Consider the following 27,966-nt stretch of genomic DNA (forward strand, 5'->3'; position numbering starts at 1 on the left):
GTTATATGCTTCTGAAGCCCGACTGCCAACAGAGCACAATGTCACAGATACAAGAAGCATAAGGCAAGGCCCTCAGATCCAAACCTGCATCCCTTGCTCTTAAGACACTCTGCACAGATTAATCCAACCAACAAAAACTCTCCCTTTGAAGTTCAGCATAACTCCAATCTCCTATTTTGAAAGACTCAGTGGAGTCCAGTACTAATGCCAAAAAACTCTTCTCTCTATAGTTGTTCCTAGTCTACAGCTAAGTAACAAAGGGACCAGCTTTCTCCATGTGCTTTGCATCGGCACAGGAACAGCAACAGTCTAGAACTGCATCACCATTCATCTTTGCCTTCCTGACAGCAATGAAAATTCAAGTCAATTTCCACCACACATACACTAGACATATTTTAGGTTATTCCATCATTTCTAATCAAAACCAGTCATACAAGATATTTCTACTTCTCCTTATTCGTTGTGAAGAGTGGAAAGTAATTCCTGGAAGTATTCCAGCTATTGTCACAAGAAGTCAATAAACAGAAAGCACATTTTCGTTTCTTGTTAGAGGAATCAACAGCTCCACCATAGTTAAGCACACAACTAGTTGCTCAGACAAGTTCTTCGTAGCTCCTGTAAATAGAATCATAAGTAATTCCTGCAGTCACAAACACACTGGAATGACTTTTTATAATAATGGGGTTCTGAAAAAAGTATTTCACACTGCCACAAAAGGACAACTTATAGATCCCATGAAAGGAAAACAGTAGCAAAAAAATTATTTATTGAACAACACATTACTCAATTTCACAGTGTGGGATTAAGATCCATACTTGCTCCTTGGAAATAGAGCCGAGTAATCCTGCAGGAGTGAGGCAGCAGGTCAGGTCTGCAGGTAACATTTATTAAGAACAGTAAAATAGTTTCCACAGCCAGAAGGAATTTGAGGGGGGGGGAAAACAAACAAAAGCAACAACGGCCAACAAAATACCCTCGGAGTGTTTCATGAAACATTTTTCATCAGAGAAAAGCTATTAAGGCTAGATCTGGGCATGAAGGTTTGGTTTCATATATTCAAATATTAAAAATACAACCATAACATATACAACTTTGTGTGTGTGTGCACAACTGAAAATAATTTATTAGTAGCAGATTCTTCTCCAAATGGGCAGTTTTCTACTGGCTGAAGTGCCTGTGTATTTAACTGGAAGTCTCACGATGATTGCAGCTCTATCAGCTTTGCTTATTGACTAGGAACGTGATCTGCTTTCAATCTTCTGCACAAATACCAAGTCTGCTTATATAGCTCTCCCAAGCCACCTTCCTGTACTTCTCTGCTTCTTGAAGACGGTCTGAAGCTGACAAGATGCCACGTCCCACAATAATGATATCTGAACCTTTTTCACTAATAACTTCCTTGGGGCTTAGGTACTTCTGTCCGAGGTTATCACCTGAAATAGAGACACCGTTTTTTTTAGTTCATACAAAACTGTATCTACTAAAAACCTTCAAAGAGGTGCTGGAACAGAGACCAGGTATGCTGTTTCAACGGTCACCCTAACAATCCACAAACTAACTAGAAACTGTGTCTCCAACTAAAAAACCCCCTATTACACAGATTTTTCATGATTTACCAATTACAATAGATTGAAGAGTTACACAAAGAGGCACCGATCAAGATTACTGATATAAGCCTTAGCCTTCCTTAAACAGGCAAAACCTCCAACCATTCACATAAAAGCTTGTGATTTCACTTCAGGTTTCATAAGAGTTAAGTATCGCAGAGAAACACATCTTCCCTACCCAGTCCAGTGATAACCTGTTTAGTCACTGTAAGACTTCCCATTCATTGATACTGTATCTGTATCAGTATCAACAATGCCATAGTTAGACTTTTGTATTTGTTAAAAATTTTTTCAACTCCTACTGAGCAGTTGGACATCTAACCTAACACCTATCTGATGACATTTCACCTGTTTTAAGGACTGCTTTATGGTATGCACGACCTCAGCACACACGGTGTAGCCTGCTGGTTGCCTCTCAGAGCTCCCAGGAAAGGGATCAGTGTACCCAGAAATACAGAAGGCAGCCCATAATGGCAAACACAGACTCCTCCCACCAGAGAATCAGCAGCAAAACCTGCCTTAGCAGTCACTTTTTCACTGAACGCTAGATCACTTACTTTATTTACAAACAGACTATAAGTATTTCAGAAAAAAGTTACCTCCAGTCTGCAGCTGCACCCCTGGAGTTAAGTGAAGAAATTCTGGTTTATTACTAACTCTTGATCCAGATATGAATCCAAAAACGAAATCTGAGTTGTCTTCGGCCATTTGTACCTGAAGATGATCAGTAAACAATTACAAATGATATACCCAAAATTAAGCTTGACTAGCAATCTATTTCTCATCCCTCCTTTGACACGTTAAGCTGTGCAAGAGAGGGGCACGAAACACCTGTTCTTGTTTTACCAATATAAAGTCACTCAGAGCTCACTCACTCCTCACTGATCTTGCTGCACTTACAGCCAGGAACATGAATACTGTGGTTTTTTCTATGTTATAAATAATATAATGAATTTAAACTATTTAGAAATTTATTGCTTAAGGGAAAAAAGAGGCTGGGCTAATAGCAAACTTGGAATGTTTACTAGAATTCACAGTGTGAACTCTGGCCACCTCACACGACTAGCCTGCAACTTTTAAACACCACGCTGTCAGATTCCCGAGTCTCCACAAGAAAAAAACCTGTAGTAGTTAGAGGCGGAGACACTTTTGGAAGTGCAAATATTAGAAGCACACAAAACCTCCCTGTCACAACACTTTACAAGCTTTTAACCCAAAACAAGACTGCCTACTTACCGCAGCTTTTGTGTATTCACCCGTGGCAAGTGACCCCTGGGAACTCATCTGGGCAATCAGCAGACAGCCGCGCTGGAGAGGAAGACCTACTTCCTTCAGACCTTTCACAACTCCAGAGCCGGGAACCACGTGGGCATTAATGATGTCTGACCAGGACGCGATTCTGAACACACCACCTGAGAACACAGATGGGAAGACATAGGAAAAGTGTCATTAGAAATGTATTAAACAGGAAACACATTAAATGAAACAAGCTGCATGCTAAAGCATTCACATTTTAAAGGACAGTTTTACTACTGAAGCTTGACAGTTACAAGTTCATTCCCATCAGACCGTTCTGAATAGCTGCCTAACCACAAAGTGTAATCTCCCAGTTTTACTTTTCACAAACACTTCCTAGTAACTCACCTTTAATATTCACTGAGATATTTACAGTAACCTAGAAATCCACTGCCACAGGCACTATCTTTCACTGCAGTACGCAGATCACGTGGGACACGTGGATCAGAAAAACTGTTCTACAGTTGCAGATGCAATATCCAACGAAAGCTGTAGTGAGCACACAAGTATACAATAGCAGGTTGCCTTAAGAAGCCACACTGCGTTTTCTCACGGCAAACAACTACTCAGAATTACTTACTGAGCGCAACCACAGATTCATAAAAAGGTTTAGGCTGGAAGGGACCTCTGGAGGTCATGCCCTCTCAGCACCATTAACTTCAAAGATAGATCAGGCTGCTCAGGGCCTTGTCCCCTTGAGTCTTCTCCAAGGCTGGAGATTCCACCATCTCTCCTGGCAACCTGTGCCAGCACTGCAGTTACACACACCAGCAGCGAAGTTACAATAAATCGAAGTTGATGATAATCACCTTCATATTGATGTTTCACTGTGTTTCCAATGTCTGCAAACTTCCTGTCTTCAAAAATCAAGAATTCGTGTCGATCTGCGAGTGTTCTCAACTCTTTTACTACCTCTTGGGTGAAATCATTCAGGATGTCTATATGTGTCTTCAGGATACAAATGCTGGGGCCCAGGACGGCAGCTAACTGCAGCAGCTCGTTGGAGCTGGTGACATCAGCAGAAAGGCACAAGTTCGTTTGCTTCTTTTCCATGAGCGTGAGAAGCCTGGCTGCAACAGGATGTACCCCCGGCAGCTCGGCACGAGCGCTGAAGCTCAGCTCTTTACATGGCTTCTTCACAGGAGCAGGGCCGTTCTGAGCCACTGGCTCAAACACATTTCCCTGAATGAACTTCTTCACCTTTTCAACCATTTCAACAGCCACTTCTCCCTGCTGCTGGAGAATTTCCAACACCCCGGACAATGTGCACACAGAGTGCAGGCGAATTCCACGTTCCTCTAACCTGGCCTTCCCGCCCTGCTCCCTGTCCAACAGCACTATGGCATCCGTGACTTTTAATCCTTCTTTCTGAAGAACTTCTGCAGTTTCCAGTACACTAGATCCACTTGTTACCACATCTTCAATGATCAAGCACGTTTCTCCTGGATTAATGGTGCCTTCTACCAGCCGCTTAGTACCTTAAAAATAAAAGGCAAACACTCCACTAAATGAAGAAAGTTTAAGACCCGAAAAACCTTAAAGTATCAAAACTTTAACTTGCTATGCTAATGTAAGGATCACAGTTGTTCCACATACAAGCATATGCTGCAGCATATCCTGAAGTCCAGTGGAATTGGACTTCAAGAGAATAGGAATTTCACATTCACTGTCGGTATGAAAAGGTAATTTGTTCAGTTATTACCCAATACCAGTTATCACAGATCTTACCGCAGCTTAGTCACTGACTTCTAATTCAATTCATAAAGGCTGTTACTTCTCCAAGTTAATAAAATACTTCTTTATGTTTCCAGAAGTTACATTCCACTAACAAAACCTGACATATTGTTACCCGCAAAAATTTAAATCTTTGGATGACTACAGAAGTTTATCATTGTCATGAATTGAATGCTCAGAGTTACAAAACTATTCTCTCTAGTTATTTAAAATGTCATTAAAGCAGCTAAGTTATCGGTACCCTTCAGCATATTTCTTATTTTGCACAGGCACTATTCTGTGCGTAATATGCCTGTTAGAACAAGGAGGAGTAAAGCCCCAGATGCCTTTGCCCTAACCAACAACAGGCACACGTCCATGAACGGCCTCCTGGGGGGCAACAACAAAGGATGCCTGGCTTTCCTGGGAAGCAGCAAGCAGCAGAACATTATGCAGCAAGTGTGGTGCTTAGACCATGACAGCCTAGAGAACAAGTGTACATACAGCTTTGCAACCCATGTGACACCAGAAACCTTGTGCCAGGCAGTTAATTGCTGTCACAATTGACTTCTTGTCCTTCACAAGAAGAAACAGCAAATGTTTTCATGCCTAGCACACTGACTAACATAGGGATAACATTTAGTTTTGACAAGCATACTTTCTATTCTATTTCTGTTCTGTAATACTGTTGGAAGAGTACATCTCTTATCACATGTAGAAATCCAGTTGCTATGCTAGGTTAGCGCTTCAGCCTTCTCTTCCCCTTCATCAAAATCAAATAATTGGTTCATTGGGTAGAGAACTGCTTCTCACCTTGTTCACCCTGCCCACTGGTTACAGGGCTATTGGATATGAAAGAAAAATGGGTTTGAGGGGTAAATGAAGACGAGACTAGAAAGGTTCCTCTTGGAACCAATACGCAAGAAGTTCTGTTTGGGGATGAAATGTGGCACTGGTCTCTGCATATCAGAGAAACTGAGTTATAAATCTTGGTTTCTGGAAGAGGCCAGAACTCAGAACCATGGCAATGGTGCCAAGGAAAAAGAGACTCTGCTGAAGAAAAAAAACAAATGAAAAAATCCCTACAAATAAAACCAAAAATTAAAACCCTCTTCAAGAGTGTCCAAATCTGCTACATTCAAGCTGCAGCCTGATCAGCAACCAGCTGGGAGGGCGTGATCAGGTTGGGATGCTGCAGGAGGTACATTTTAGGTGGAAAAGGGGCTGCTCTTTGAATTGGAGTGGTAACCTTAAACTGGAATGAAGATGCTGTGCATTACAAAAGAACCACAAATCTATAAAGTCATTTCCAAACATGTCAAAAAGTAGACACAAGTTCTTGATTTGAAGGTTTTACCATAGTCTTTTGCTTCCTTCCTTCGTATAAGCATTGGAATTTGATTTTCTGAGCAGATAATTGTGGCCAACGGCAGTGCTGTGTAAGGAACACCGCACACACAGTCATACTCGAGACCAGCACCTTTGGCTGCTTGAAAGAGAAGATCTGCAACCTGAAAAGGAAAACCGAACATTTTTTAAGAGTCAGACTGGTGTGAACGTGACCGAACAAATGTGTTACCAAGAGACGCGATGCAAATGCATGGAAGTCTCTCTCCTTTGCACGATGTGACAGCCCCTGCCCTACAGCGAGCAGACAGCCCGCGGGCTCCTGCCCGGCAGAGCACGACCCCAGCCCCAGGAAGAGCTCTCCGGAGAGGCCCCGGCAGCGCTCCAGGCCTCCTCCCCTCCTTTAGCCAAAAAGAGACCCTTTTCCCCTCAAGAGGCAAAGAGATACCCGGGCCCTCCGGGGTGCCGGCACGGACAAGCGCGGCCTGGCAAGACCCGCCCCGGCCCCTCGCCCCCCACAGCGGCCGCCGCTCGGCCCCGCACCTGGCGGAGGAGGAGCGGGTGGGAGACGAGGCCGCGCAGGTCGATGTAGACGGGGGAGGCCCGGCCGCTCTTCAGCACGAAGTCACCGAAGCGCAGAGCGCCCGCCTGGCACAGCGCCGCAGCCGCCACGCGCCCCGCCACCGCCATCCCGCCGCGCACCCAGCACCGCCCCGGCGCCGGGAGATGACGCACAGAGGGGGCGGGGCGCGGGGCGCGCATGCGCGGGAGGCGGGCAGGGCGGGGCGTAGCCCCTGTGGGGGCGGTGCCGGGGAGACCCCGGCCCCGGCGGGACCCGCCCCCCGCCAGCCCGCGCCCCGCGGCCCGTCCCCTCACGGTCCGGCCCCACACGGCCGGGCACCCCGGCGGCGGGAGGGGGCGGTGAGGGGCTGCCCGGCCCCGCGGGCAGCACGCGCCCTGTCCAGGGGGAAGCAGAAATCGCTGCTGCAGGCAGGGTTTGGTGTAACCCCAGACCTTCTGCTTCGGCTCCCGGGGTGTCCCAAAAGGCTGCCTGGATTCCGGGTGTGCAAGGCCACGAGTTGGCTGGGGTGACAGTCCCTTGCTGTGGTTTCTTGTCAAATCCCTCCGAAAAGTGATCAGCAAGCTCTGACTCCTCAAGGCTTCAGAAAGATCGCCATACATGTGAAATAAGACTGACCCGGTCTTCTCTGAACAACTGTATTTAATCAAAAAAGCCCAGAAACTGAATCATTCGTATACTCTATTTATAGGAATGCAAGGACAGAAGATGTACATTTTGAAGCTACATCTGTAGATGATCATATATACTGCAGTATAGTAATAACAACATGGGACAGCAAGTAATCACCTCACAACAGTACACATGAGTGATTAGACTTACAAAGGAAATATTTACAAACTTACCTTTACAAAACAACATTGTGTGCATACAAAATGAAATTTGCAATTAAAACTGAAGATACATTTAAGGCAGACCAGCAATACACTGAAATAATTAAGGCTGTGGAATTACTTTGCACCTTGAAAATGCTGAACTGTTAGCAATACTGTTTCTTTTTTCCTCCTTCAGTTGATTGTTGCAAAGATTGAAAAGCATCAATATATTCCAACTGTTTGCTCTTAGTGAATAAGTCTGAGATTCGATATTTTTTTTGCACTTTATATTGCATTTGCCTTCCAAAAGTTATCAGCAAATTGACCTCAGTGGCAGAGCAACGCCAAACAGTTTGGTAGAAAGAGAAGTAAAAGCACCAGCATCAGAAGTTGGACATGGAGGTGAAATATGGCTTGAGTAGAGAAGATGTTGGTTTTTCACTAGCTTCATAATAAAGACTACAGTTACAGCGAAAATTCAGCATCCTGACGCTATGGTAACACCACTATACAGATCCCAGAATGAGAATTCATCACTTGATGGCAGTGTGCAGTCAGCCTAGTAAAATCGGATTTTATTTTGTTTCCTTTGGAAAGCACCATTTTCTGATGGGACATGAAAGAATGAGCTGGAAAATAAATCCAAGCCCCGTGTTAGCGGATAATCTACCGCTGCAGTGAAAGGAACAGAAACAAAACCAGGTGGTTAGCCCCTGTGCACGTTAATTAGCTGTTAGACCTTTGTATATACAGACTAGCCTTTACATCTGCCTCTGAAGTTTATATTAACCCAGGTCACTTGTTGCAGTCCCCTCATTGCAAGGGCATTAAAACATGGTTATATATAGTCAGGTCATAATGTGCGGTTCTGCATTTAGCCTTTATTCATGGTATTTGTAACAAAGGCCTAATAGCAGTGTCAGAAATGCAGATGAACTCCACTGAAGCCACAGAACCTGTACAGGTAGGTCAGTTGAGGGCACAGACTTTGTCTCAGCGTTAACTAAGTTTAAAAGTAAAATGCTTTTAAAGATAAATGTTCCTGAAAAAAATTAATTTAAAAAGGCAGTAAGACTAAACAAGACTTGTGGGTACCAGTAGGAAGAGAGAAATTTTATTAATTTTAAAGCCTGGATTGCTTTAAAATATTAAAGTCTAAATCCCTGGCCTGGATGTGTGTCATCCCTGTAGTACCATACGCAGGCGGCTTGGCAGCTTGGTGGAGATGTGGGGATCACCCACAGGGCAGCGAGTGCTTCGGACACCTGAGGGGAGCTGACAACGTTACACAAGCAATCAGATTTCCCATCCAGTGGCTAAGAGTGAAACGGCCTGGCCTGGCTGCTCCAAGCAGAGAGTTAGTTTCTCATTGCCAGGCACATCCATTAAATGTGGCCATCTTAAATAACAAGTGCCACATGTCAGTGTGCCCTCTGAGCTCTGTCACCCTTGCTGCTGCCTTCCTGCAGGCCCGTCACCCAGCCCAGCGCTGGGGGACACTGTGAGCAAGTGTACTTCGATGTCAGTGCAGGGTAAGAGCACCGTGAGGACGTCTGGAGGCGGTGGCTGTCTGCGTAGTGCCAGTCTGCACCAAGCTTGTGCTGCTCCATTGCTACTACTACTGTTGGTCATTCTAGCTGGTCTGAAGCTGCCGCAGATGCTAGAGGGTACAGCTGCCATCACACCTTCACTCGGCCATCTTGGGAATACCCTGAGTGGTAAAACTGCAGGTGGAAATCTTCCCCTCGGAGTCAGCTGCTCTCTCTGGAGCTTTGTAAAGGCCTAATGGAGCTTTATGAGAAACTGTGTTTCCCCATGTTTGTTACAGACAATATTTCATGCACAAAATATCTAGTAGTTGCAGAATGCTGCAGAGGGGGTTGGCTGTGGTGCTTCTCACTCAGTGGGCTCACTCCAGGCCTACTTGCTGAATTTCTGTAATCTCTTTACAACAGAGTTACAGGACCTGTTGGATCTGCAGAGAGGCCACAGGTTGGCTGAAAAAGACCTCGAGAGAGCAAGGTCAGAATACTTCCTCTGTATTTATCATACAGCAGCATTTCATATCAACTTGATATTATTCAGGCAAAAGAAATCTTTGAGATAAAATGCAAGAGTGGTTGATAATCACAAACATATCTGGAAGTATCTGCAAGTACTAACAGGGTCCAGTTTTCCTAAAGGTGCTGTAAGAAGAGCAGCACCCAGGAAGAGGAGTTCTCCAACGTGAATACGGAAAAAGCAGAACCATAAAGGAAAGCAACCCCATAACATTCAAAATCTTCAGAGTTCAGCACCCCCAGCTCTCCCTTGATGAGGAATCTCTTTGAATCTGAGCACCAATACCTAAACATGTATCCTCTTTCAGCCTTTTGGGGGTTTTTGTCTGTTATTTGATAGCAAATGGAGGCTTAAATATTCCCTTAAACAACCCAGCTTTTTTCCCCTGTGCATCCAAAGTGTCTGCTGTCACAGTTTGAGATGTGAATGCAGGAGGTAGGAAAAAAAAAATAATTCCAGATTTCATGTGAGACACGAGAATTTGTTTGCATTAATGCCAAGCAGAAAGACTGTGGCTTAAACTGTACCCACAGGCCTAATAAAAACAGCAGGTTTTATAAACCACACTTCCATAAACATTTTTTTAAACGGCAGCACAATCACAGCACAAAGAGCCAGCTTTGACAAATAGGAAGAAGTACAAACAGTCCTGTAGTGAGAAAGTACCTGAGGCTGGTGCTAATTAAAGACACCCCTTGATGACTGCTGTCTGAAAGAAGTTTCAGTTGCTAAGAAATCACATACTTCGCACTCTTGCTCAGGATGAGTCTGGCCTTTGTCTAAGAGGTGCTACTGGGTTGCTTAGAAAATTAGCTGCTGCACTATAGAGGGGAACCGAGACAGGTTCTAGCTGATCCAGAAGGTTTAGTCTTCTGTGAACACTGTCTCTTTCAAGCCTTCCCACAACTTCCCCCTCTATTAGATCTTTCTTCATCAGCCACACAGCCTCCTACACTGCTTCTGACTCTGCTCAGGCACCCAGGCTCACCCTTCTGACTGTGGCTCCTCGACCTCAAGGTCTGTTCTTGTATCACAAGCATGTGGTGCTGAACGTTGGTTTTTTTGCTATGCCTCCTTTCTTCTCCACTAGCAAAATACTGACCACTGCAGCGTACTGATGGAGCAAGCACAAAAGAGAAGGGCCAGGTCTCCTACCTGACGTGAAACTGAGCTTGGAGGTGGATCAAAAAAAGGGCTAGCAGAGAATTTAACAGTACTTGCAGAGTATCTCCACCCGCTGCTGGCAGAGACAGCTTTTGCTCCTGCAGATACACTGCAGGCTCACAGTGCAGTTACTTGGATGGTAAATTAAATTTGACTCTTGCCCTTATAAGAGAGTCTATACTGAGCACACATGGTCAGATCAAGCCCTTTTCCTTAGGAAAACCTTTGGTAACAACTGACATTTCCCATTGCAGGCACAGCAACGGCACTCAGCACCGAAACAAAGTCCTTGCATGCCAGGGGAAAAAGAAAATCTCTTTGATCATCACCCTACAAGGCTGTAGAGTGTTATGGTGCGGCAGCAGGATGGGGAAGCCCCAGGTGGGGAGGTGTTTCCCCTCCCAGTCCCACTGCTGGAGAGGAAGATTTGGCCAGCCTACGAACTGCTGATTTGTCCCTGCAGACTCCCTGCATTGGTTATACTTAAGGCTGGCTCCGTCACTGTAACATCAATATGATGATGTTGCAACTTGGCTTGCAAGAGAGAAATGTTTTAATTGTGAGTATTTTTTATTTTATTACAAATTAGACTTTGGACATAAAAATATCCTCATGAATGCTTTGGTGATGAGGTGCTAACGGCAGCTGAGAGATATTTACAAGTTTGGAAATGAAACAAATGACATACTTTAAACACTGAAAACGATTTTCAAGCTGTAAGCACAAGGATGAACTCACCACTCCTACTGCACTCTGAAAGGCTTAGATGGACTTTGGGCCAAGCAATTCTGAAGCTAGAAGTGGAACAGGATCCTTTATATATATATATTTATATATATGATACAATATATGTATACTGAAAACCTGTGATAGAAAAAATTGTCTTCATTATCATCATCTAGTTTACAGATACTGCAAAAATTTGACACAGCCTTTTCTCAATGCACAGGTTTTGCAAAAGATTTCTGTACAGTGTGTATAAAATGCTTTTAAAAAACCCATCATAGTCCCATTGTGCTTAGTCAAAACCAGCTGCATGCTCCAATTAATTCATTGCCTTAATCGTAGCTCCGAAAGGTACTGCATGTTGCCTTGACACAGCAGAAAGCCCAAGGATTAACAGGGGATTTTGATCTGAGCACTACCATGCAACGAGAGTGTATCTAAGCCATGCCACCGCAGAAGCTGATCCAGCAGTGACTAGGGCCTGATCTTGCATGTCCTATGCAGGCAAAGTCCCCACTGAAATCATGGCAGACCCGGGCATGCAGGGCGTGCAAAATCCGTCTGTTAACCTGAAGCAGGCTTGCAATGATTTCAGCAAAATCTGACTTCAGTCCAGTTCTGCGGTACATGCTAAGGTCAGCCTAGTCTCACTCCCCCCCACTATCCTACTCCTAATCTCTCGTACATTTTGAAATCAGTTCAGCAAGATCAAGAGGATTTCTTATAAGGCTGCCTCACAAAGATTAAGGCAACTTCAATTTTGGCTCTTGTTTCCAGTTGGTGTTTGCTTCCCGAAGTCCTTTTCTGGCGGTGGATGCGACAATACCACGTGTCCCAAGAGGAGCCCGCCAAGGGGAAGGAGCGGGTACCGCTGCCGTTACCCCCTTCACTTTGGTCCCAAGGAACTGGGCAGGTACTGCCACCTCCACAAAGATTTGTACCCTGCAATTAGGGAAGCCACATGAAATGCAAACGCCGAATACGGGACTATGTACAGACAGATCTGCTTTGTGCCTGTTCACTCCCTGCGCCTTGCCTCAGGACCAGCAGTGTAGGACCCCGGGGGTGGAGGCATTACGTGCCGGGGTTCAGCCTGCCCATCAGGAAACTCTTGACACTGGGGACGGGGTGCACGTCGTACTGGTGCCTGCGGCGCTCAATGAAGGAAGCCAAGCGGGAGGTATCCAGTGGGATCTTGGAATAGCTGCCGTTGTGCGGCTGCAGCCACGGATGCTGTAAACAAGTGGCTGCTGTCGGCCTTCTCCTGAAGTCTTCCTGGAGGATAACATTGATGAAATCCCTGGCGGCATGACTCACATCGGAGAAGTACTCGGGTGGGAAGCTGAAATCTACTCTGCACACATTGATACAAGTCTCCTCTTTGCTTTCATCCAGGAATGGAGAGACACCACTTAACATAATGTAGGTGAGGACCCCAATGCTCCAGATATCTGTGCTCAGGGAGACAGGAAGGCCTTGGATAACTTCAGGAGCTGCGAACTCTGGGTTTCCGAGGAGGTGGTGGATGTGGTAATGACCTGTGATCTGAACTGCATCTTCCAGATCAATGATCTTGACACGAGGTACCGGGATTCTTAAATCAATGAGCAGATTTTCTGGCTGTTGAAAAGATAATAACAAAAACTTATATTTTTGCAAATAAAGTGTGTAGATTTCATTTAGGTTTAATAGCCAATCAAAACTCGCATTTAATCAGATGTGCGAGGTACAGATCAGGAGAGTGAATGACAAGGAACCATCTCAGCTGCTGTTTACACTGCTGTAAATTCAGATCAGTGTTGAAGTTGCAATGACAACATCCTCTTTTGCACTAGGGCAACACACTGGGATTTTGCACTTTGTCCTGAATACTCAGTTTATTTTTCCAAACTAATCTCTACAGATTAAGAGCACTGATAGATTTTAAAATTTTGATAAGACTTGTGCACCTCTGATCAGTTTATTTAGATTCCATTTGTTTACATGATAACTTGCTACCTAAACGTGCATATCTTGCAGCAGATATATTCTTCATGAAGTAAATGTTCAACTTTGTTCCCTCTACCACATATCGTGGGAGGGACTCTGGTGCATGCCATTACTGTTGCTGTCAGTTGGTGTGGATGTTCCCTTATAAACACCAGCACATAGTCATGCCTTCCAAGCCAGAGTGCAATTATATTTCATCCTAATTGATTTTCCCTCTGTTTTACCAACTCTTTCAGTATTTAAGATCTCTCTCTCTCTCAGTGGAAGATGCTGAGCATTGCCTATATACTCCACTCTGGGGACTTAACATGGATTTTCCTTCCTTTGTTGACTCTGAGATGATTTCTGAATTTACTTTTTGCACCCTCTCTAGACTCACTTTTCTGTCCTATAGCTCCTCATCCTCATGCATATTTTACTGCTGCCTCATGGCTATATATATAAAGCAAAGTTCACTACACTGCTGTTCAAATCTCTGCGCTTGCTCTTCTTTTGTGCAGTCTGAATCGACAAAATCAAAACGTTCTTGATCAGGATCCTGGGACAAGACAGTCCATGGCTAGGTCTGCTGTCACTACCAGTGCATCTCCTGCTTCCCACTTAGCAACAGAAGGTGCTTTATTTAGCATCCCTCATTCGGGAGAACTGTAAATAGGTCACAAAAAATTGGCTTCCCACCTTGTTTCTCAGAAGTATCTTATGATCAAATACAGAATTCAGAGCTGTTTCTTACCTCCAAGTGACACCTACTTTTTGACAGGTCCTATAAATACGGCAGAAAATACAGACAATCTTACTGAAAGAAACCAGGATGATTTAGCATTTTGGGACTAATGCCCACATAAGGTACTGTACAAAAGGAACTTTTTTTTATAGCGGTAGTAGACAGAAGAAGAATGAAAGCATCACTTTATCTGACATGCCTAGGGGTTGGAGAGTTGAGAAGAGACATCCTTGGAGCTGAATTGTCCACTACACAAGAAAGTTAAATTCATCTCTCATTCTCCATTTTTAATTGGCATTTAAGCCTGCAAAAAAATTATAGATTATCTGATATCCCTGACAGCCAGAATCAACGTTGCAGGTCACAAAACTCAAAACACTTGATCATAACTTCAATTGCTAATTCTTTGTCATCCAAGATAACTGGGATGTTGGTGAGGACAGCAGCAGTACAATGCTGAATCCAGGACAGTACTGTGCCTCCTACCGTGTGTGCTAACAAAAGGAGGTACGAGCTGCACTAATCTAACTGGGCGTGACATTAAAGAATGCCTGAATTTCTTCTCCACAATGCAGCTTGTTCTTTCTCAGAACCTCTCCCTGGGTGTATTTCCCACCCAGTTCCCCTCTCAGGCTCTGTAGCACAATGCAGCATGCTGCTTTCCTTTGGCCCTGCCAGCTCTCCCCACCTCCTGCTCCCCTGCACCCTCCCCTCCCTGTGCTTTGGGCTCTCCAGGGCACTGCTGTGGATGTGAGGAAGACACGTGCTCCTTCTGGCCTGCTCTGAGCTGCCTGGGCACAAGCCAGCTCTGCTTGGGAAGCTTGGGAGCTAAATTGGTACAGGTGTGAGCCCAAATCATACCCCGTGGATTTATCTTATAATTCCCCTTCAGTCAGGTGCTAGTGATGTCTCACTCTTGCCTCAGACATCCTCCTTTTCCTTCAATAAATCCAGAAAGACCTTGAGAACAAACCACTGAATCAAAGAAATAGGTGCATCTCTTGTCTGAAGGAAGAAAAGGACCTTGCGCTGAAGGTCAGTAAGTCCCTTCTATGGTCAACAGGTCTGAAAGATAGTGCTTGTCCATTTAGCCATCACCTCTTTGGGGTACAGACTGCACCTCCTCCCTGTCTGTGCAGCTGGGAACTCTGTACCAGGGCACTGAATAATAGCATTACTCTCTTTTCTTCTTACCTTTATGTCTAAATGAGCCACTCTGCAATTGTGAAGATACTGCAGGGCTTCCATTGTGTCTCTTATATAGAAAGCGACTTTTTCCTCCATAAGTTCATCATGGTTCATTAGATAATCTAAGAGACGACCATCATCCATCCTACAAACAAATCAAACCCTGCACATGAAAGATCACATGATATCTCTAGGAACAGTTAATATTTGAAAACAAAATTGCAATGGAAACTTTGTGACCTAAAAATGGAGGAAACCAAAATGCAAGATCTGATGAGTATTTAATGGTATCTCAAGATACTGCAGGCCATGGAAGTGGTAGAATGATTAATCCTCAATTGTTATCTCCGGTCCTTGAAAAATTTAGCAACAGTCTCAAAGTAAACTCATTTGCTTAAGGATGGATTCAATAGACGGAGGCAATTCCTTTGAAAACAGATCCTCTTAATTATTTGGATTCATCTATTTATTTATAGAGCTGGTTGCATAATGCAGAAAAAAAATCACTGACGTTTTCAGCTGGTAATATGTTCTGTGGGAAAACTAACCCAATAAAAGTTTTCCACCTAGTTTTATTTATCTGTATAAATAAACAAGCAAATAGCCCAAATATACTTTGTTGGATATTCTGTAACAAAGAAGCATTTTGGATTTTGGTTGCTATTTCTCCTTATAGGGGCAAGCATAGTTGCTACACAGCTCTTTTCACCAAGAAGTATTAGAACAACATAGGCTTCAATCTAGCTGAAACACATTTACTTGAATATAAGAAGTGGACAAAACTGCCCAAATAAATCTGATGCTACTCAATGGGACAAACTAACTGCTGATACAATTACCTGAGCTTCACTGGAGTAGAAAGCAGTTCTATTTGTCTCTTATTTGCTGTAAAGAAAAGGCAGTGGAAGCTCTGCAGAAAATGGCTATTTCATTTGACATCACAATCGATAAAAAACAGATGACAAAATCTTTGCCCTGCTGAATTCAGGCTGAATTTTATCCTTGGCTTTAATAGGGCTGTGATTTTTACCCAGACACTTGAATTCAAGCTCCATGTACTTACAGTTCCAAAACTAAGATGTAAGAAGTAGGAGACTCGTAGGTATCATGGATAGTGATGTACTGAGGATGCTGTAAGTGCTGTAACAGAGCTGCTTCGTGTGCTGCCTGCTCTTTCTTTTTCATTTTTTTACTAATGAATTTTACAGCAACGTCTTTCCGGGTGGCTTTGTGAACACATTTCTTTACTATGGAGAATCGACCCCTGAAATAAAAAAACCTCAGAATAATGAAGGGGCCTCATGAATAAATCACACCCAGTTTTCAGTGCAATAACAGACTGATTTTCGAAGTGTTATTTGATTCAGCGCATTAATATTTCACAAGAAATCGGATTTAACAAGTTGTTCATAACCTTTTCAAACAAAGATCCTCTGTCTCTTACCCTGAGTATAGAGATTCTTTGGGGATTAGCAAACACTGAGAGCAAGCGGTGTCACTTTGCTTTGTGCAGTCATACTGATGTCCTCTAACAATCTCCCCTGGGTTCAATTTGCTGCCACTTTTACAGGTCCTATCTCTTTTTTTAGCTGTGGGTCTCCCTTCTCCAGTTGATTTAATAAAGAGCCCAAACTGTCTCACTCAACTAAAAGAAAAGCCTTGTTAAATAATCACTAACCAATCATTTTGTCTTACTGTTTCAGGCACACAGTAAGAAATTAAGAAAAAAGCTGGCAGGAAAGCATTTAGGAAACTCATACAGACTAGTGCCTAGTACCAATCCCGAAAGTTAAACTACTCAGTGAAACCGTGTGCTGAACTTGGCCTCTTATTAATACATCACTCTTCTTTCTACAGAACCAGAGAGACTCCTGTCCTTTCAGCCCCAGAACTACCCGCCTCTGATCTCTGAGCTGAAGAACTGCATTAACCTGAATTGTTTGCATGCTCCTTATCTGTTGTCTGCGCAGGGCACCAAGGGCTGACAACATATGCAACTCCTATTTAGGCTCCTGTTCAACTGACTGTCCCAATTAGCAAAGCGCTTCGGGATGTGATTTAAGTCAGTCACATGCCTAAGTACTTTGGCAAACTCAGTCTTTGAGGTTAAGCTTACCCAGAACCAGCAAATTGTCATGACTTCAAAAGCTCACATCAAATCAGAGATGACAGAGGAGATACCAGCGAGAGCTACCAGTGGCTGTTAGAGATTTGGCTGCCTAATTGTTCACAAGTTTGGCAAGCTGCAACCCTCAAATCATAACTGATCTTGAGAAACAAAATTTAGTGAGTATCTTAACCAGTCTGCATTTTAAACAGTATTTAATGTGCAGTGCTCTTTGAAAGGAGCAGCAGTTTTTAAGCTAACTACAAAAAAAACAACCTAGACTCTCCTCCAAGGAAAAAGCTTCAAGCCATTGTTTCGGTGTTTTATCGCAGTGATAAGCAGGGTTAGCATTACCTCCCAATCTCATGCAGCTCTGCATAAGCGAGGTCAAAGTTTTCCTTCCATGAAATAGTGGCACCATCAGCAGCAGAGTCTTTGAGAGAACAAAGCACATTCAAGAAGGCATAAAGTTAAAGACAGTTTCCTGTGGACTATAAATGGCATATTATAAAATTATGATAGACTGTATTACTTAAAAACAGCAAACATTACCACTAGGAGTCCCGTTTCACACTGCTCAGGCACAGCTCCAATGGGCTGGACTACTAAAAGCCAGAGCTCCCCAGAGGAAGGTATGGATAAGGTGGATTCAAATCTGTTCTTGCAATTTTGGGTTGAAAAGGGCTATACAGACAGTCTAAGTGCATGTCTGTGTGTAACTGGGAGGTCGAGCTCTGCTGTGTGAGCTCTCATTTCATCCAGCAAAGGCTATCCAAGCCAGTCACAGGCCTAGTTACACACTGGAGCTGCTAAAACATGGGGAACTGTGGGCTCTGTTCTCAGCACCGCCGTGAGTGAGCCGTACCCCAAATTCCTGCAGCACCGTGTGCTGGGGGCTCGCCTCCATCAGAGCCTGCCTATGCACGCAGGCTGCACTGCTCGGGGAGGTATGTTTTGCAAGCTGACTTGCAGGCCCCAGCTGGGCTGCCCAGCAGAAGCCCCTGGTGCTGCCGGCACTGCTGGAGAGGCGGGGGGGGCACAAACCAGGACACAGAGCCTGTTGCCCAGAGATAAAGATAATGGTCTTGGGATAGAAAGCAGGGACCTGCTAGGAAGCTGCAATAGCTTCCGTGACAGAGGGAGGCTGTGAGCCCTGCTGGAGGAGCAGACATGAAAAGCCTTTCTATTGGCAGGAGCTGGCTCAGAGCATCTCCCAGGCTATTTCTTGTATTCCTACCAGGTCCAGGATCAATGTTTTTATCAGGACCTGTCAAAGCACACCATACAGACTGCACAGGCGGACACCTGCGTGCATCAGCCGCTCCTCATTGCGCCCACTCACCGTACTCCGGGAGCCTCACAAATTCGGATGGGTCGCTGGGCAAGCTGATCCCCCAGGGATTGCTGGCACTCACTCGAAACTGATACTGGCAGCCTGGGGCCAGGTCCTCAATGACGAGGTATGTGTCCAAAGTTGAGGCTACCGACTGCTGCCAGACCTGTGAGCCTGCATTTTACAGAGGGAGAGAAGGAGAGCTGAAGGAATCAGCCTCAATACATGAACTTAGAGCAGAGGCTTTCTCTGCCCAACTCATGCAGTACTCTGGGAGGTTAAAATCCTCAGCGTTTTTAAAATGCAAATTACAGCAGACTGATGTATTTCTGTTAAACAAGAACCGGACCACAGGAAGCTATTTTGTGTTTCAGCCACCTTCCAGTCTGGCTAAACGAAGGAAAAAGGAAATGCCCCTCACTTGACCGATAGTGATGGAAAAAACACAGCCCAGGGACAAGTTGATCTCTCCAGCAGTCTGGCTGTGACTGTGTGCTACAAGCGATGTCTCAGGGCAGCATGATAAGACACGAATGGAGGGCTGATTTGATGACAGCTCTGCTATGAGAGAAACGGTAGCAGAAATACTGCAAAAAAAATATGGACAAGGGAGTCCCAGATAAAGCTGAGACAGGGAGTCAGCGCAAGCCAAGTGCTTTTGCAGATGACATCTTTTTCAGAAGACAACATGGCTACAGTGAAACCCAGAGCTGCAGGAGGAGAACCAGCTTTCTGCGGCTTAGTGTGGGCTTTTTGCAGACGAGCAGGATTGCAGCAAAGAAATGTGTGACTCTGTCATGTGTTTCTGCTCCTAATAGAAACAAACCCAAGCACTGCCTAATCTGTGGCATCCAAAGGAGCAATACTTTATTCATCTGCACAGGGTCACAGAACAGAAAAGGACCCCTGGGATACTGAGCTCTGTCACAGCCTATGATTTCTTTCAACAATATATAAAATTTTCTTATTTTAGTAAGTTCAGGGCTTTTTACCTATATTTACCATGACCCATATATTTTGTGCATGCTGTGGGCAAATTCTGATTGCCAGGTCTCACAAGGTCAAGGTTGGTTTTACAGGGAAGAGTCAGTGATTCCTCTGGAGTAAGAGGAATACTGAAAATGGAAACCACTGCTGCTTTTTTGCTGTTTGTTTTGGTGGCTGTTGTTAATAGAAGAGCTTTTATTCTTTCACGAAAATGCCAGTCACACTAATGGCACAGTGAGGGTCAAGGCAGAGTATTTGGTAAGAGACGGTATTAATACGATGGAGTGATTAAGTTTGCACATACATGAGGTAGGATTTTTTGAAGGATGATGGGGAAAAACCAGAGGACACATACCTAAGGCAAGGTTTACTGCCCAGGGCCCCTCACATCTTTGCAGGAAGAATGCAAAAAGGTGTGCGAATAATTTCAAATGCCCTTTTCAAGAGCACATGCCTGTGCATATTGGGAAAAGGGTGCATTTAATATCTATTTAATTCTTCAGGAGAAAAGGATGGTTGGATTTAAGAAAAGGGATTTCAGAGCTGAGCTTGAAAAGTATGCAGGGATCTGCAGCTCTATCCAGATCAAAGAAATAATGGGGCTGCTTTGTTTTTGCATTCCTGGGAAACACCCACCAAAAAGGATGGATACCGTGGTGGTAGAATGCAGATGATGAAGGGATGCCTTAGTGATGGATATGTTTTAGTTTAGCACGTGTTGTGCCATAAAGGACACTTACTTTGTTCTCATTCTCCCAGCCAGCGAGCACAGCTCAAACCACTTACCTTCTTCTCTGTACTCCACGGTGTAGCCTGAAATGGTGCAATTGCCTGTACTGGATGGGGGTAGCCAGCGTAGGATCACAGAGGTGCAGCTTCTCTCTTGAGCAATGGGGCGGTTTGGGGCAGCTGGGACACCTTGGGAAGAGAAAACAAGCACCAAGTCCAGCATCACATCAACAAGTGCTACTGTTTTATGCTGAAGATCATGTGTACTAGGAACATCAGGTCACTATGGGGCAGCTGTGCCTTGCAGAGGGAGTGCTCTGGTTTACGCTGGGTTACCAGCACCACCAGAGGAAAGGCAATGTCATGGTCCCGTTCACCCACCACTGTGGGTCTGATACTTCCATACGAGCAGCTAGGAGAGAACCATGCTGCTTGCAATCGCCGCTGCCTCAGCATGGTCTCACAGTACTACAGCATATGGGGAATCTCTTCTCGCTCACAGCTGGTGGTCAGCTACACTGCGACACCCCAGAGAGCTCCCTGTGAGACCAGCCAGCAGAATCGCCCCTTGGGTGCAGAGGATCTGTCTGAGCTCAGCTGCTCTAAAGGCAGAGCCTCTTTACCTGCCACCTGCTGCTGCTAATTTTTGCTCCAGCTCAAGACCTGATGCATAGCCCATGGAACTGAGGAAAGCAAATATTCCCATGGCATTCACCAGGCAGCGAGTGAGGTTCTGAAGGTGGGGACACAGTTACCACTGAAGTTTCCAAAAATGACGCAAGCAAGGCATTCAGAGTGCTTCTGTGTGTATGGCACTTGGTATGTGTGGCAGCAGACTGACAAATGACCAGTAATTCTTCTGTGCTTTGCTCAGGGCTCCCTTCAGCACAGGAGTAGTTAGTGCAGCCACTAACTTGCTTGGATAAATTGGGGAAATTATATCTCTAGGGCAGTTTGTGAGACCAAACAAATCGACTTCTAAATGCTTGTGACACTCCTGCATCTGTAAGTCACCAGTTGGACATTCGTCTCTGTGCCATCCCCTCCAGCGCAGCAGGCACCCCTCATCTCTCATGCTAACAGATCCCTTCCCAGAGCTGGAGGTCATGAGCATCAACTCATCATTTCATATTCATTACAATCAGATGGGTCACTAATTACAGTGCTGAGAATTCAGGCTCGGAGGCATGTCTCTGAGCTGAATCCCTGCAGAACAGTTCTCCCAAGCCAAATCTTTCTCTCGCCTCCTCTGTCCCCCACAGAGAAGGGGAGGCTGAAAATCAGTGTCACTGGGTCGCCCACAGAGCTCCCTGTGGGCAGCCGGGGCATCACCCCCCAGGGGCTCGGCAGCCTGAGGGAGCTCAGCTTCCCCCGGCCAACCTTACCCAGCCCCTGGGAAGCAACGAAGCGAGCAGGATGCAGGAGCTGAACCAGTGCCAATGCATTTTCATTTCCCAGATGTGATGCTTATGATTAGATGACTTAATCGAGCGCAAAGAGTCTGCAATGCCTTCAGCCATCAGTGGGAGTCTTGGCTGAGGAATGGTTGTATGATTTTAATGTCTCAATTCACCTGGCACAGCTCCATGTCTGGCTGCCTTTCACCAGCTATTCCTGTGTGCTCCCAGCCCCCTCCCAGGGACCCCATCCAGGAGAAACCCTGGGTGTTAAGGTCAGATGTGCTACCTTGAACTTTGATGGTTGCAGAGGTTGATGCAGTTCCGTGTTCATTGGTTGCCACACAGGTGTAAATGCCGCTGTCCTGAGGCATCAGGTTGCAGATCTTCAAGGTGAGCTCCCCGGAGTCACTGTGGATGCAGGAAGCCCCCATTACAAAGCGCTGCTTCACTTGCTAATGCTTTTTATACCAGTTCCTGTCCTGCCTCATTACAAACACACATGCACACAAATCCTGTTAACTTGTTTGAAGGAACATCCCCCCCAGCAACCCGGTACCCAAGTGCACCCTCTTCATATGTCAGGATTAGGCCCTTAACGAAACCTTCAAGCAGAATGGTCCAGATTGCCTGCCAGGCAAATCTGCTTGTGTGCTATGGCCTCGGAGGAGATGGGGAAGGATCACTCAAGCAGCAAGCAAAGTCCAGGACTGAACATTTGCTGTGCCTGTCCAGAGCTGGATGCTTAGGCTCCATATATCAGTAAAAATTTCCCCAGACACATCTTTCCTGTCTCAGGAGATGCTGAGCTGCTATGCCTCTACAGTTAACTCCAACACACACCGGACAAATTGGGCTTCCCACAGATGCAGAAGGCAGTCACACAGCGCAGGGTGCCTGACACTTCTGGGGAGATTCAGACCCTTGGAGCATGTGCAATTGATCTAATGTGGCTGCCAGGCCCCCGGTCGGAAGGCTGGACATCTCACAACAGCGAGGGATAGAGAATGTCAGCACTGACATCGTGAGAGACGCTTTGGGCCAATCTGAGAAAATAAACAGCTGTACTGAGTCTAGTGAATATATAGCAGGTCTGTACATAGTCACTTTGGTTTGCCCGTTGCCATCTTCAATATGCAATTTAATGGAGTTGTCCTGAATTAAAGGATTTTGCTTGTGTAACAGCTATAGCTGTACTGAAGACAGTAAATTCCCTTGATGGCAAAAGTAGACTAGTTCTTGAATGTGTAATCTATTGGAAACTGCAGAAGGACATAGTTGCCGGTATAACTGCCTGGGATGCTGCGGCTTTTGCTGGTCTGACTATGCTGGTTTAAAACAGGACTGAAATATCCCCTCTCCCCCACAATCTGGACACTGATGCCAGGAAGATTTGTAAGAGCGCCACTGATCTCCTGGGCCTCTCCTTGGCAGGCAGTGTCTTCAATGAGAAACAAATACGAGTAACAAGAAAATGCAAGTGCTGATAGTGCACAGGGAGCCAATGCACAGGTGAAAAACTGTGATGGAAAACAGAAGCCTGTACAGAAATATGCCCCTATCCCAACCCCAGCCAGAGCCTGAAGATAAAGCACTAGCGATCTACCGAGTAATGGCTAAAAAGACAATTTTGGGTGCTCTGGGGCTGCTGCACAATGGTCTCTGAAGGAAGCTCTTGATCAGATGTAAATTTTCTTATTGAACATGTAAAATCCTTTCTCTCTTGATGTTCACTTTTCACTTTCAGTGACTTTGTACTCCCTGGATTCATCTCAGCCTGAGCCAGAAGTGCTGAAAAGTTCGCATGAAAGATTGCCTCCCAGAGATTTCCACTGCAGTTTGGCCCAAATTGCTTATATAAGCTGCAGATGAGCATCCAGCAGCATGCTGTCACCTGACCTGAATTCAACTCCAGATCTTTTTGGATCTCCCCAATGCTCGATGTAAAGTTGGTTTTCCTCCCCACTAGCCAGCCCGGGAACATTATGACAAGCATCCTTCTGTCCAAGCACAGCCAGATGTAGCCTTCCCAGAAGCACATGTAGGCTCTTTTAGGAAGAGCTGAGGAAATGCTCAGGAAAATTGCAGGAGTTACCACCTCTGCCCATGAGATGAGAAAACACCCAATGATATGGGTATTGCAAGCCAGTGAGGGCTTGCTCTGCTCAACTCCTGTTCCTACCAAAGGTGAACATGGCATCAAACTCAAGCAGAGAAGCCCCAGCAACACAGAGGCAGTATTAGCCAAACTAATGTGTCGGAAACATTCTGGTTTCTGGCTTGCAGCTGGCTGAGGAGGTCAGTAGGAGCAAGCTCATGTCTGCCAGCAGCAAACACACTTTGTGGATATATCCTATGTCAGCTCAGGAAATGATAAAGCTACCCAAACCCCAAAATTTGACCCTTTCTAGTGGACGTGTGGTGCAGCGATGTGCCGATACACCATGCCAGACTTGATTAACTGCATTTCTAATGAGTCTTACAGCCCGGCTGGTGCCATATTTGAGGGCAACGCAACCATGATGACCAGCTATGTTGGGATCCGTAGGCAGGACCGTACCAGGATGACACCGTGTAAGTGGCCGTGCTGTTGTCATTGTCAAGAATGTTTTGATCCGGTCCTTTCCAGGTTATAGTTGGTTTGGGCCGCCCGCAGACTTTGCACTGCAGCATCACTGTGTCGCCAAGCAGGCAGGTGATGTCCACTAATGGCACAAGAAACTCTGGAGCCACTGTAAAAAAACATGGGGGGACACACACGACACCTTTTAATCTACAGACGAGGATGTTCTCCATACAAATCTAGAGAAGACATTATAGAACCAACTACGGGATCTGGGTCCCAAACAGCTGGGTTACCAGAACTCCCCCTTCACCAAAAACCAGCTGTCGACAGCTCAGAGAAGGAGGTAGCAGGGACTGTCTGTCCCCCAGCCCTGTGCTCTGGCAGGAGGGTGAGACTTTGTGAAGGCAGAGTTGGGGGGTTCAGCCTCGCCTGTGGCCCTGGGCAGTCTGAGCTGAGCAGCCAGCAGGAAGACCACTTTTCCTGGGGACTGAGCAGCAGGGAGCTGCCTTTGCTGTAGACGCTGCCAGTGCAGAGCATGCTGTTGCACCGGAGTAAATCCCAGCTGCTGACTTGCCCCTCCGTGCCAGTCAGTGCACAGCTGTTCTTTAACTCACCTTCTTGAATGAAATTGGGGTTGATTATCTGTAAAATACAAAGAAATAAAAGCATTTATTTTTCTAAACAGTGACAAAGAGACATCTGGTTTCACAAGGTACCGTGGTGAACCTGAGCAGAACCGCAGAAGCACTGACCAGTGGCTACAAGCAACCTCTAACAACCGGCTGACACAGCAAGCCCTAGCAACAACAGAACAAGCCCAGGCACAGCTGGGGAAGTAAATGAAAGCTACGGCTTCTTGAACTCTGATACAGCATCACAGGTAACAGGCACAACGCTAAGGCTGAGGAGGGTGCACGTGCTTTCTCTTTGCTTGGGTGATAATGCCCAAGCCATTAACTCATCTTCCTGGAGGTGGTTTGTGCCCCCCTGTGCCCGGCTCCAGACCCACGTCACACAGCGTCTGCAGTCACCACACACCTGAGGCATCTCACCAGCACTCTGGCCACTAACCAGCTTTGGAGAGACATCTTTTAACTTCTGCTTAGCTTCAGGAAAAAAAAGTAAAGCACTAAAACAGAAATACTGCCTTCTTTTTGACTGTTGGCAAGTATCAGTCCTGCAACAATTCTTGGTCTATCACAATAAGTAAAATTTCACTCATTTCATTGGACTGCTTGGAACTTTCTAACTTGAAACTTGGTTTGAATAACTGAGAGTTATTTTATCTAACTAGTTAATCGATCAAGTTAGCAAAGACTTGAAAAGCTACTCCATGGCCTATATATGCCAATTACCTCATGTAACCCTGGAAGCAAAGTTGGGAAAAGCAAAGACAACACCATTAAGTTCTTACATGCAGCATCAGCCCTAACTTCACAGTGGTGTACAAGAGTATAGAGGGTTTAGCCTCATTAAATGTTTTAATAATCTCATAAGGCCTTGTTATCCAAATTCAAACTAATAATTTGATATCAAGCACCATAAACACCAAGTGTGGTTTATGTTGCCTTAAATATCTTTGTTACTATCTATTTCAGAGCTATTTTGGAAGATGCCAATGAAGCAGCGACCTAATTCGTAGCCTGCCAAAGCTGATGGGAGTTTTTGCAGAGGCTCAGAAACCAGGCCATGAAGCAGAAGCAATAACCCTTCAAAATAATGTAGGTACATCTTCAAGATTTATATTTTGGCTTTATAAATAGTTTTCCAAGGTGAATGGCTCAGGGTGCCATTCGAAGAGGCACTCAAGCATATTCAGGTTCATTTTGGTTTCACAGCCCTTCTTCATAGCCCCAGGCAAACCTCTGGTACCAGCACTGAGACCTCAGGGTCTGCTTTCCCCTTCACCATCAGAAAGCCCAAATGAACCAGGCATAACATGGATGCGCCACTCACAAAGGTTCATTTTTTCCCCATAGAAACATACCTTACATCAAAATTCCTCACTGTCTGAGACTGAGACTATCCTTTGTCCTAGCAATAAACAGAATCTGATCCTTCAGAACACATCGACAGAGAACACAGCGTTCATGGTACCAGCTGAAACAACCAGTGCTTTATACTCTGCACTCCAGAAATGAGTAGGGGCTGCTGCCTGTGGACAAAGCAGGTTTCCGTCCCTACCACGTCACCAGTCAGTCCTAAAGGTCTGTACTTGCTGGGCAAAAGTGTGATGGTTTGGGCTCTCACATGCTCCCAAGAGTGCTGAGATTTCAGACGTTCCATTCCCAGCATCCTGGGAGGAGCCAACCTCTGCCTACATCCCTGGAGAGGACTCTTTCAGCACTATTACTATAATTAGGTCTTCTTATTTTTTAAAGCCATGCTGGAGACACCTCTGCGGTGGTGAGGGCGAAGGAGAGCGTGCCCCCCTGCAATGGGACAGCACGGCTCGGCTCGGCAGGCAGGAGCCTGAGTGGGTGAGGGAGCCAGCCAGGCTCTTTGGGTCCCACGTCAAGTCCTTCTCCTCCTGGCTGCACCTCCTGGCCCTGGTTTCACTGGGGAAGCACAAAGCTCCATCTGAAGGGTGCAGCTGGGTACCGACACCAGGACATGGACCTCTGGCCAGCCACCCTGGGAGCCTCCGAGAGGGTGAGGGGCTTAGAGGCAGCAATTGCTGCTCCACAGGGTCCAGGACCCACATACGGCCCCCTCAGTCCCATAGGCAGGAAGAAATTGGGGCACAAGAGGGCACTGGATGAAGAAGAACATTTTCTCTCCAACCTGTGCATGTGGAAAAGGAAAGATGGATCTTTGTGATTAGGTTGTATCACTCACACAACACAGCAAAGGAAGAAAACGCTGTTCTGTGGATAACCATTACTTGCCACTTTGTACTCAGTGAGACCATCCACTTATCAGCTGAGTAACCCCAGGCATCAGCTCATTTGCACATACATCTTCATTTTTGTAGTTTTTGGCTTAGCTGGAATACACATCTATCCTCCAAAGCTCTCCCCTTCCTTCCCTGCAGCATGCAGTAAACTCCTTTATTATTCACTGATTTCCATCCTTGTAGGATTAGAGATCAGGAGAAAGAAATGCTCCTAAAGCTTTATATTAATTTTATAACTCCAAAGGATTCATCAGAAGATGCAGCTACAATGATGAATGTAATGGATATAGCTATAAATAAATAATGCTACATTTCTAATGACTTCCAAGGCACAGTCATTTATAATAATTGTCTTACCAATGTTTTTTTCCCTTGCTTCACCATGGGAATATCAGAAAGAACATTACCGCTGCTAGAAAGAGTTTATGGCTAAAATTTACATTTCCTTTGCTAAAACCTCATCTGTTAATTAATAAAATGTTAACCTAACAACACCCCCACATCCACGTTGCAGCTTTTGCTTGCTGTAAGCTTAGACAAAAATAAAAGCTTGTTTGCCCAAGAATGTTTAAGTGCTATCAAAGTGATTTAAAACATCACTAATTAGAGAACGGGATTAGGTCTACTTTGAAGGTGGGGGTCAAATGTGGGGTGGGAAGGGCAGAAATAGGAAAGCAAAGGTTCACAGCCAGATCTGTGACCAGAAGGCAGCTCCACTGGCTCACACATCCGCTCCCAGGC

The 27,966-nt window shown here is 45.4% G+C and overlaps 2 protein-coding genes across 10 annotated transcripts in view; both read right to left on the reverse strand.

The window, feature by feature from the left end:
• Positions 1 to 735: 735 nt before the first annotated feature.
• UMPS (uridine monophosphate synthetase) lies at positions 736 to 6,673 on the reverse strand. Its single transcript, XM_074828700.1, has 6 exons — positions 6,507 to 6,673; positions 5,974 to 6,127; positions 3,713 to 4,381; positions 2,844 to 3,019; positions 2,207 to 2,321; positions 736 to 1,433 (listed from the first exon to the last, which is right to left on the reverse strand). Exons 1-6 carry the CDS (start codon positions 6,651 to 6,653, stop codon positions 1,252 to 1,254), a joined length of 1,443 nt encoding a protein of 480 aa, XP_074684801.1. The 5' UTR covers positions 6,654 to 6,673; the 3' UTR covers positions 736 to 1,251.
• A 494-nt stretch (positions 6,674 to 7,167) lies between these two features.
• Positions 7,168 to 27,966, reverse strand: part of KALRN (kalirin RhoGEF kinase) — a 526,665-nt gene continuing 505,866 nt past the window's right edge. For 8 of the 9 annotated variants that reach the window (XM_074828701.1, XM_074828707.1, XM_074828703.1 and 5 more), the window contains 9 exons: positions 24,944 to 24,971; positions 24,324 to 24,495; positions 22,053 to 22,174; positions 20,424 to 20,555; positions 18,660 to 18,824; positions 17,672 to 17,750; positions 16,274 to 16,474; positions 15,217 to 15,355; positions 7,168 to 12,929 (listed from right to left, as the gene is read on the reverse strand). In XM_074828701.1, the coding sequence (XP_074684802.1) occupies positions 12,384 to 12,929; positions 15,217 to 15,355; positions 16,274 to 16,474; positions 17,672 to 17,750; positions 18,660 to 18,824; positions 20,424 to 20,555; positions 22,053 to 22,174; positions 24,324 to 24,495; positions 24,944 to 24,971 (1,584 nt within the window). In that variant the 3' untranslated portion in view covers positions 7,168 to 12,383. Of the gene's footprint in view, positions 12,930 to 15,216; positions 15,356 to 16,273; positions 16,475 to 17,671; positions 17,751 to 18,659; positions 18,825 to 20,423; positions 20,556 to 22,052; positions 22,175 to 24,323; positions 24,496 to 24,943; positions 24,972 to 27,966 lie in introns of those variants that run through there. The other variant, XR_012623758.1, reaches the window with a different exon arrangement.

Source organism: Strix aluco, chromosome 6 (genome assembly GCF_031877795.1).
Source record: "Strix aluco isolate bStrAlu1 chromosome 6, bStrAlu1.hap1, whole genome shotgun sequence".
Lineage (NCBI taxonomy): Eukaryota > Metazoa > Chordata > Aves > Strigiformes > Strigidae > Strix > Strix aluco.

Bases quoted from the DNA above. Each gene is read 5' to 3' on its own strand.
- UMPS (XM_074828700.1), bottom strand. From the start codon at position 6,653: ATGGCGGTGGCGGGGCGCGTGGCGGCTGCGGCGCTGTGCCAGGCGGGC. The intron at 3,020-3,712 runs GTGATTATCATC...CTGTGTTCTCAG, and splicing joins AGTGAAACATCAATATGAAG to GTGGTGTGTTCAGAATCGCG. The intron at 2,322-2,843 runs GTAAGTAGGCAG...GATCATCTTCAG, and splicing joins GTGAATACACAAAAGCTGCG to GTACAAATGGCCGAAGACAA.